The sequence below is a fragment of the Carlito syrichta genome, unplaced genomic scaffold (genome assembly GCF_000164805.1).
Source record: "Carlito syrichta isolate Samal-C Ts95f unplaced genomic scaffold, Tarsius_syrichta-2.0.1 Scaffold309294, whole genome shotgun sequence".
NCBI classification, from domain to species: Eukaryota; Metazoa; Chordata; class Mammalia; order Primates; family Tarsiidae; genus Carlito; species Carlito syrichta.
Window position 1 is genome coordinate 133719 of NW_007253390.1, and position 9836 is coordinate 143554.

At 38.8% G+C, this 9836-nt stretch overlaps 1 protein-coding gene across 3 annotated transcripts in view; it reads right to left on the bottom strand.

Annotated features, from left to right (window-relative positions):
• The window catches only part of ZNF281 (zinc finger protein 281), a 10305-nt gene extending 4587 nt beyond the window's left edge, over window positions 1–5718 (bottom strand). The window contains exons 1-5 of one of the 3 annotated variants that reach the window (XM_021717126.1): window positions 5677–5718; window positions 2825–2866; window positions 1031–1090; window positions 294–614; window positions 1–71 (exon numbers count right to left, since the gene is read on the bottom strand). The exon at window positions 1–71 is cut by the window's left edge and continues 4587 nt beyond it. In XM_021717126.1, the coding sequence (XP_021572801.1) occupies window positions 1–53 (53 nt within the window). In that variant the 5' untranslated portion in view covers window positions 54–71; window positions 294–614; window positions 1031–1090; window positions 2825–2866; window positions 5677–5718. Of the gene's footprint in view, window positions 72–287; window positions 615–1030; window positions 1091–2824; window positions 2867–5676 lie in introns of those variants that run through there. The other 2 variants (XM_021717127.1, XM_021717128.1) reach the window with 2 other exon arrangements.
• Window positions 5719–9836: the final 4118 nt, after the last annotated feature.

Here is a 9836-nt window from a genome sequence, read left to right on the forward strand (position 1 = left end):
CCGCTACTGCCGGTACCACCGCCGCCACTCAGGAACCCACTGCCGATTTTCATACCCCGGAGGAGGCCTGGCTGAGGAGAGGAGGAGGAAGCGGGAAGAGGAAGGAAAGGAGGTGGAACCGGGCCCCGGGCCGGGACCACCGCAGCGCTCAGGACCCCGCCGCGCCGCCGCCCAGACCGCAACGCGCCCAGCACTAATTCCCAGCCCAGCAGCCTCCGGCACCGGCACGCATGGCCCTGCGACTCTTCCCCGGGCCTCGCCCTCTCTCTCCCAGGCCCACCGGCAACACTTACGGGTCCCGCCGCCGCCGCAGCCGCCGTCGCCTCCAGTTAATAAAAATAACGCCGTCCTCTCCACAATGGAATTAAAAGCCTCCCCTGTACTGCGCAGGCGCGGCGCAGGGTCTGCTGGGAACTCCTCGACCCGGCCAGAGGGGAGTTCTGTGGAGCCAGGGCGCCTGCGCCGCAGCTTCCGCCCGGCTTGCCTGTCAATCACTGGGGCTGTTGGGCGGAGACGGGGGGGCGGAGGGGAGAGTCCAAAGCAGGAGGGGAGGGGATTTGGAGCCCTGCTGAAAAGGGGCTTCAGGGGCTAAAAGGCGTGATTGGCGGGTGGCGCTGAAGAGATGAAAGTGGTTGAGGGCTTCTGGGGAAAGACGCTCTGGAAGTGGAACTCGAGAGGCGGGAAGTTACCGAGAACCACGCTGCAGCGTGGCGTGGGAGATGCAGAGAAAGGGGCTGGAGGGGAAGGTTGGGAAACTGAGGACTGAATGTTGGGGCCTGCTTCACTTGAGGTTTTGCAATCCAGGTATTGAAACATAATCAGACCCAGAAATGGGTCATGCAGGTCTCTGTCGATTCTGTCTAAAAGCATTCGACTTCAAGTGCTCAACATTTATTAAAACATGACTTCTGTTATCCCTTTTAATTTGGAAACGCTAATAATGGGCGCGTATCCTTTGCATTTATAGGAGGAGCCTACTTTGAAGCCGCAATAGCGGTACCGTTGGGGAAAAAAAAAAAAGTTGTCTTACTGCCAACCTACCTGAAGGCTATTGGAAAAAGAAACCGCGTGTAATCCAGGTGCAGCAGTCCTGTAAAACACGCCCACACACATACTTCATCATCATCAGATGTTATTTAAATGCCCACATACCTTCTCCGTCATATTACTTGTGAAAAATTGACCACTAGGCCCTTCTAAGAGCTCTTACTAGGATCCGCTCTTACCTCTCTTTTATAGAATACCAAGATACTTATGAAAAATTAACGTTTTTCTCTTAAGGGAAAATTACGAAGTAAAATCTTTTAGTTATTATCAACAAAATCAAACCAATATTCAGTGCCTAATGTACACAAGGCACTCAATTTCTTAAGCACGCAGTAATCCAAAGCAGCCACCTTCTAACTAACAAAGGGTATTTATAAATCAGAAATTTTTAATAAAAGAACTACACTAGTTTATTTGCATGGTATGTTTTCTCAGTGAACTTACGTGTACATCGCACGTTTCTAGCTAAATAACTTCTCATAAATAATAACTTCTTTGAGAAATTTCACAATCGAGACCATAAGGGGTTGTTTACTAATCCTTACGGTCCTCTCTGAGCCTTGCCTCAAAAACTTAAAAGAGTATATTGAGATAAGAAATAATTGTACTTTTCTAACCCTATGCAACTACATACAAGCATTCTACCGCTGAAACTGTCTAGTTGTGATGTTGTGAAATATATATTTGCTCTTTGACCCGTTTCCTGGCATACAGCTGCTAAAATCCTTGGAATCTCCAAACTAATAAATGCCTTTTTGTATGCTAATGATTGACTGATGGCTGGCAGCCCCTGGTAGCTCTAGGTAGCTTCTGGTTGGGGGTTGGTCACCGGAAAGACCTAGGCGAGATTAGAGGTTGGGACTTTCAGTCCCACCCACCAACCTCCGGGGAGGAGAAAGGGACTGAAGGTTAAATTGGTCACCAATGGCCAATGATTTAATCAATCATGCCTATGTAACGAAGCCTCCATAAAAACCCAGAAGAACAGGCTTTGAAGAGCTTCCTGAAAACCAAAAACATGGGGGTTGTATGAGGGGAGAGGGCATAGAAGCCCCGCACGCCTTCCCACCTACCTTACCCTGTACATCTCTTCATCTGGTGTTCATCTGTGTCCTTGATGATGACCAGTAAACTTAAGTAAGTGTTTCCCTGAGTTCTGTAAGCCGCTGTAACAAATTAATCAAACCCACGGTGTGTGGGGGGGGTGGTTTATGGGAATCCTGATTTATAGCCGGTTAGTCAGAAGCACAGGTTAAAACAACCTGGGGTTTGAGATTAGCATCTTAAGTGGGGGGCAGTTTTGCGAACTAAGCCCTTAACCTACCTGCTATCTCCAGGTAGATAGTGTCAGAATTGAGTTGGAGGACACTCAGCTGATGTCAACTGCAGACCTGATTGCTTGCTTGCTAGATGTGTGGGGAAATACCCCTACATATTTGATCATAAAAGTTTTTTTTGTTGATTGTTGAATGGCAGTATAGGAGAAGCTGAGTTTCTTTTTTTTCTTTTCTATAACAGCTAAGTGTTAAAGACTGAAAATTCAAAAACGTAAGGCAGTAGTAAAATATTAGTCAATGCCTATGAGAAATGAGGCTGTCCCTTTATTCAGGGTGTCAGTGTTTAATGGTAAGCTGGGATGCATATAAGCTAGTCCAAGCATGAAGGGCAGTAGGACACTCATATGAAAAGCCAACTTTGTTCCTCAGTTATCAAGATAAGAAACCTGTCATTTCTCTCATTCACTCTGTCAGCCTTGAGATACTCCAAGCAGACTTACCTCTGTGTTGTACACCCCATATATCAGGAAGATGAAGAGACCCTGTAAAATAAAATGGAGGGGAAAAGCTGTTAACGCTAATCATTTCAGCAGTAGAAATACCTGAAATAAACTTTCCTGGGAACAGACAAAAGAAGACTCACTTCATCAAGGTCAATTTATTTTCCTATTTTTCAACATTAGAAGGTGTACCTTGAGCATTTATATGATAACATACCCAGCACATCACTTATAGGGGATGTGCTATTCAATTCTTTAGAAGTAGAAAATAAAAATACCATCCCAAGTACATAAATTATTAATTAGAAACATCAATAAACTGGTCTCTGAAAGCTAGCTGGATAACGAAAAAATTAAACTCAGGAAAATATTATCAAAGTAATCAGAAATAGCACTAAGCATCAATAATAGCACTAAGCATCAATATTTCTAGGCTCTGTTTAGAAATTCTAGCAACTAGAATAAATATATTTGTTACAATCTTCAATGGGATAAAAATGGAAAAAAGTTAAGTACCTAGCAGCTGAAAGGATAATCCTAAGGTAATAAGTATGAATAATTTTTAAAGTAATACTCAAAATACCAGTTCAGGTTCAGATAAAATGCTATCATCTGTTGTGAACTGCATAAATTTTTATTTTTTGGAAGATACGCTATTTATTAGTCTTTACCATTAGAAAATGCTTAATTAATTGGAAAATAGAAGTTAAACCTCACTATTGAGAGAAAATAAAACTGAAATGCTTTAAACTTTTAGGAAATAATAGGGAGCAAAAAAATTTAAATGTTTTCATCTTAGAGAAGTATTTATTCTCATTAGGTACAAATAAACCAAATGTTAAACAGGGGTCTGGACTAAATCTGGAAGTTGTTCAAGTAATGTGATATTTTTGAAAGGAATATTTTAATTGTTTTTTCTTAGATTTAACAGATAATGTAAACACTCCTAGAACAAAGAGATTATATAATATAAATGATTTTTGTTTTTATTAGTTTCTTTTTTGATGAACTTTATTTTTTAGGACAATTTACAGGTAAATGGAGACAATAGTACTGAGAGTTTGCATATATCTCATCCCCAGTTTTTTTTAACACTAACATTTTACATTAGTACATTCATTGCAATGAATCTTATTAGTTTTCACTACTACTACCTACATAATTTCAGAAACTAACACTATTGCACTACATAGATTTATATTAATAAGAAAGATTAATGAAGCGTTTTGAGCATCTAAAACTTCTATTGTGGTTATAAACTTTAAAAAAAATCAAGGATAGCTGGACGCAGTGGCTCATGCCTGTAATCCCAGCACTTTGGGAGGATGAGGCGAGAGTATTGCCTGAGTCCAGGGGTTTGAGACCAGCCTGGGTAACATGGTGAGACCTTGTCTCTACAATAAATCAAAAAATTATCTGGGCATGGTGGCGCGTGCCTGTTGTTCCAGCTATTTGGAAGACTGAGGCAGAAGGATTGTCTGAACCCAGCAGGTTGAGACTGCGGTGGCCATTAGCATGCCACTGCACTCCAGTCTGGGCGACAGAGACTCCAATGCAAAAATAAAAATAAATCAAGTGTAGTCAGAGTTTTTTGTTTTTTGTTTGTTTTTACTGTATGCATGATGTCCTAAAATTCTGTATCAACAACATTCAGTTCCGTCATTCAAGTAGACTTGGTCAAGATCTACATAGTACAGAATAAATTCAAGCTGCTTAGATGGTATTCATGTTATAGGCTACTTGTTTGCCCCTATACTAGATAATTTTAGATAGTTCATGAAAAGATATTTTTTATTTCATTTATGTGAAAACTCTAAGATCAATAACAATTCTTCTTCCCTTTATAATTGCTAATTCTTTATTCCATGTTTTACTATTAGCTATAAAATTGTCACTCAAATTTTCATTCTATTTATAAGATGGAAGTATTTTGCTTTGTGCAATAGATGAGTTCCTGAGTAAACAAAATATTCTGAACATTTAACAATATGCATTATGATTTCTATATACGAAACCAAGTTGTTTACATTTACATGAAATCTATATGATGCTCTGAAAATCAAAGAGCCCTTTAATGAAGGATACAATCATGCTTACAATTTATCTATTTTGTAAATTCAGTTTTCTTTAAAAGAAAGGAAAACAACAAAAATATTTACATTTTCTCCCTTGACTTGGTAAGATGAAAATATGGACTATGTTCTATAAATATTTTTATTTACTGTGCTTTCATTTTTCCTGGAATGCATTTTAAATTTTAATATACTTAATTCCTTAAAGTAGTGTAAAATAATCAACAGCAAAAATCTTCCTTTTGAGAAAAGATTTAGACTTAAAAAGGATTTTAGATAAAGGCAACTTCAATCTCAAAAGTTTTTTGTTTTTTTTTCTCCCCCTAGGAGTGCTGATCTGAACGAAACAAAAGTTGTGTTTTTTTTTTTATTTTCCTCAACAGATGTACACCTAACTGCATGATAGTCTCAAAAGGATGACTTCCAAAGGCCATGAAGAAGTCTGAAATGTTAAACCGCTCCAAGGACTCTGGGCTCTCCTTCTCTTAGGGATGTCTACCTGATGCTACCACACTCGGTTGAAAGGTATAACATTAACAATAAAAGTTAATTAATTTAATTGTATGTTCCACACATGATGGACTTTTTTCTCCACTGATTTTACCAGCTACTGACAGTTGTGATTATTTGGATCTAACTTCACAGAACTTCATAATCCCTTCACTACTGGAAAAACATCCTATTTTCTCTAAGGGAAGAATCAAAACAGAAACAACTAAACGTAAAAAACTTAAAGCTATAACTATGAGCCACTTGTTAAAATTCTTGCAAAGAGAATACCTTTAAGAACAGCTAGAAGGAACCAACTGCCAGTCTTCAACTGGCACTGAGATTTCTAGAACTCCTTATAGCAACATTCTGTCCTACTAAAGGATAAATACTGAAAGTATGCCACATTTCTGAAATGAGTGATTCTTCACCTCTGTTAGGTAGTTTCTGCTATTCCATCCATAGACGTGTCCATGCATAATATATTTGAAGTATTTTCTATAAAGGTACAAATTTCTCAAGGGTTTTGTCACAGTAAAAGTAACAGTAATTAGGCAGGAAGCATCTAAAGTGTAGCTGGATTCCTGTAGCATGTGTGTACTTTATGGGCATGGGCCAGGACTAGAGAAAGAACACCAGGATATTACATCTGATACTGTACAGGACTTAAAAATAGAATGTAAGGGAAAGAGAGAGAGAAAAATATATTTGGTCATTTCATTCTCATTTAACTATAAAACATTAAAAACATTACACAGCTTTGTAAATATTTTCACTGTTACAGAAGTCTGTTGAACAATCTCTGCTGATAGATTCAATGGCTGACAGCTAGTCTGTTATTTTTATATTGATCTGTATTTTTATAGTACACTTCATGATTGTTGCAAAATCAATCTTCTTTAAGTGGTAATATGTTTTTTTCTTGGCAATACAAAGAACTGGGAAGGTGCCACTGTACACAGTACATTACTTCCTCAGGAATCAGAATAATATTCACAATGCTAATATCTGTATAGCTCTCTCAAAGCCATTCATTTACATAGTTCCATTTGTTTTTCACTGCAACACCGCAAAGTAGGCAACCTGAGTATTATTAGCTTTATTTTATATATATGGAGAATTTGAGGCTTGTTCAAAGTGCCACAATGCTGACAAGTTGGCAGAGCCAAGGGTTAGTGTTTGACTCGTAATATAATGCTCTTTCACACACACTGACTTAAATAGATACTTTCATAACTCTTCAGTCACCAGCTTCAAGATAATGCAATTGGTGAGACTTTTCAAAGTTCAGGTTTATTAAAAGCATATTGCAGTTTGATTAGCTCATAGGCCAGGGACTAAGTATCAAGTAATAGGGCTTCAAATAACCCTAGCCTAGTCTTCCACCTAGCAAGTACAACAGGAAGTATGCTTTGTAACAATGATTCTCAGTTGCTATGGGCTGGGTTCTGCCTTTTGTACTTGCCTCACAGATTCTCATTCAACGGTGTATACTCTCTAGTTGCTTGGAAACATGTTTTTCCCTGTCACAAGGCTGCTAGGTAACCACATAATCAAAATCCTTATCATTATTCTCATTTACTGAACTCCTTTGAACGTGTTACTACACTGTGTACTTTTATGTATTTATAAATCATGCTTTAGTCTCCTTTCTAGAAATAATTCCTATTTGGGGGACTATATCTGTAGAAACAAAAGCATTAGTGTACAAGGAAATACATATATTGAGATTGCTTGTTGCAGCATTGTGTGCAGTGGCAAAGAACTGGAAACAATCTACCCTTCAACATGGGGAATAGCTGAATAAATTGTATAATCTTCATCCTTTAGGACATTAAGCAACTAAAAGAATGAATTAGAGCTATATTAACCTGGATGGAAGTTCTTGAATAGTTAAATGAAAAAAACAAGAGAAAAGGACATGTTATATGTTCTCAGTTTTGTAAAACAAGTAGCAAAGCTCTCTCTTCTGCCCCAAATATAACTGATTAAACAGGAGAAAGATGTGGAAGGATGCACACCAAGCTATTGTCACTAGTTTCCTAGTGGGAAGGGTGAGAGGAAAAGGAAGTAAGTCAGAAACAAGTGAGACCAAAGCAAACTAGAAAAGCATGCTGATGCTATCAACAGATGAAGTGGAATATAACATTCTGTGTATCATATTACTACAAACATAGTAAACAGAATCTGCACATAAATAAGGACCTAAATATAAGACAGACAAATGAAATATTGATTTGACTTGGGGGTAAGATGGGTTTTTTCCTAAATTCTTACTTTATTGCAAAGGCCACAATAAATTTAAACACAAAAATGGGTTTATTTAAAGTGGATTTTTAGCTGGGCACGGTGGCTCACACCTGTAATCCCAATACTATGGGAGGCGGAGACAAGAAGATTGCCTGAAATTGAGGTTCAAGACCAGCCTGAGCAACATAGCAAGACCTCGTGCCTAAAATAAATAAAAAAATTAGCCGGGCATGGTGGCACATGCCTGTAGTTCCAGCTACTTGGAAAGCTGAAGCAAAAGGGTCACCTGCCCATCAGGTCGAGGCTGCAGTGGCCAGGAGTGTTCCACTACACTCCACCCTAGGTGACAGTGAGACTCCAACTAAAAATAAAGTAAAATAATTAGGTGGGCTTTTAAAAAATTGACTTATGTTTGTTTTCATTTATTTAGTGGTTTTGAGATGGAGGTTTCTGTGTTGCCCAAGCTGAAGTGTAGCACCTATTCACAGGTGCAATGATAGCGCACTGCAGCTTTGAATTCTTGGGCTCAAGTGATCCTCCTGCCCCTCAGCCTCCCAGGTAGCTGGGACTACAGGTTCCTAGCTAAAAATGGATTTATTATTTACTGTATAACTGTATAGCTGTAAAAATGGATTTATTATATACTGTATATACTATTTTATATAGTAATAGATATATAGTTATAAAATCCTTGATAGAATTATTTTCTTTTTCTCTGCTTCTGATTTCTTTTAGATTTTATTTCTAAGTATCTTATCATATAGATAGCATATGTGTCTATATATAAATAAATTAGAAATGCCTTATTTCGTACTATCCTGTTGTATGTATAGAATAATATATAAAAACATACACATATACATGTCTAGCACATATGTATAACTATATCTACATATACACATCATAGGGTAGTTAAAGATAAAATCTGAAAGGTGTTGTAAACCCAGAAAAAGAGATAATAATTCTACCAGCACTTTTACTTAGCTCCAGGAGGCCAAGGCCAAAAAACGGGATGTGATGGATAAAATGGTTCCCGTTGTGTGATAATAAGATCTATTTTCACAATGGAGTAACTTACCCGAAAATATTTCTTCAGAGCAATACTGAGTGACAATAAGGAGAATATCTGAAATGACAGTTTTGCAGAAGAATCCAAGAGGATCCAAGAGGCAATTGAGTTAAAAGACAAAGATCTGGAGTCAAACAAGCCTGCATGTATTCCCTGCTTTGCTACACTAACCCTGTGGCTTTGGGCAATTCACTTAACCTCTCTGAGTGTCATTTTCTTCATTCTGTAATAGTAAGTGTACACAGTGTTACTACAGTAAAGCAGGTAACATTTAGCATGGTACCTAGCACACGATGAAAATTCAGTAAGTGTTAACTATTGTTTTTATTTATTTTTATTTTTTTATACATTTTTTTGAGTTGGAGTCTCACTCTGTCGCCCAGACTGGAGTGCAGTGGCTGCTCCCGGCCACCGCAGCCTCGACCTGCTGGGCTCCGGCGATCCTCCCGCCTCGGCCTTCCAAGTAGCGGGAACTACAGGCGCGCGCTACAGTTCTTCAAAATTTCAGCCCGGCTCGGTGGCTCAGCCTGTAATCCCGCGCCTTTGGAAGGCTGAGGTGAGTGGATTGCCTGAGCCTGCGGGTTCGAGACCCGCCTGGACAGCGAGACCTCATCTCTACAATAAATCAAAAAATCAGCCGGGCGTGGTAGCGCATGCCTGTAGTTCCGGCTACTGGGAAGGCTGAGGAGGAAGGATCGCAGGAGCCCAGCAGGTCGAGGCTGCGGTGGCCAGAAGCAGCCACATTGCACTCCAGTCTGGGCGACAGAGTGAGACTCCGACTCAAAAAAAAAAAAAGAGTAATTCATAATCAGTCTTAACATTATTCATATGCATTTATCGAGTACTTACTAGATATCAGAAACTGCATAACTACAAAGTATTGCCATCAAGAAGTCTAGCAGAGGAGTAGGGTTATATTTATTTAAATAAATGCGTATTCATTGTGATTAGTAGACTAAAAGAAGCTTATACATGGTTTATACAGTAGAGCAAAGACTCAGGGTTGCCAGGGGAAGGGAAGTTTGTGGAAAGGGAGTTAAAATCCATTTAGCAATTGCCACTTTTGTGCGAGGCATTTGATTTGATACTTTTCTGAAGATCTGGTTCTTTTTTTTTTTTTTTTTTTTTTTTT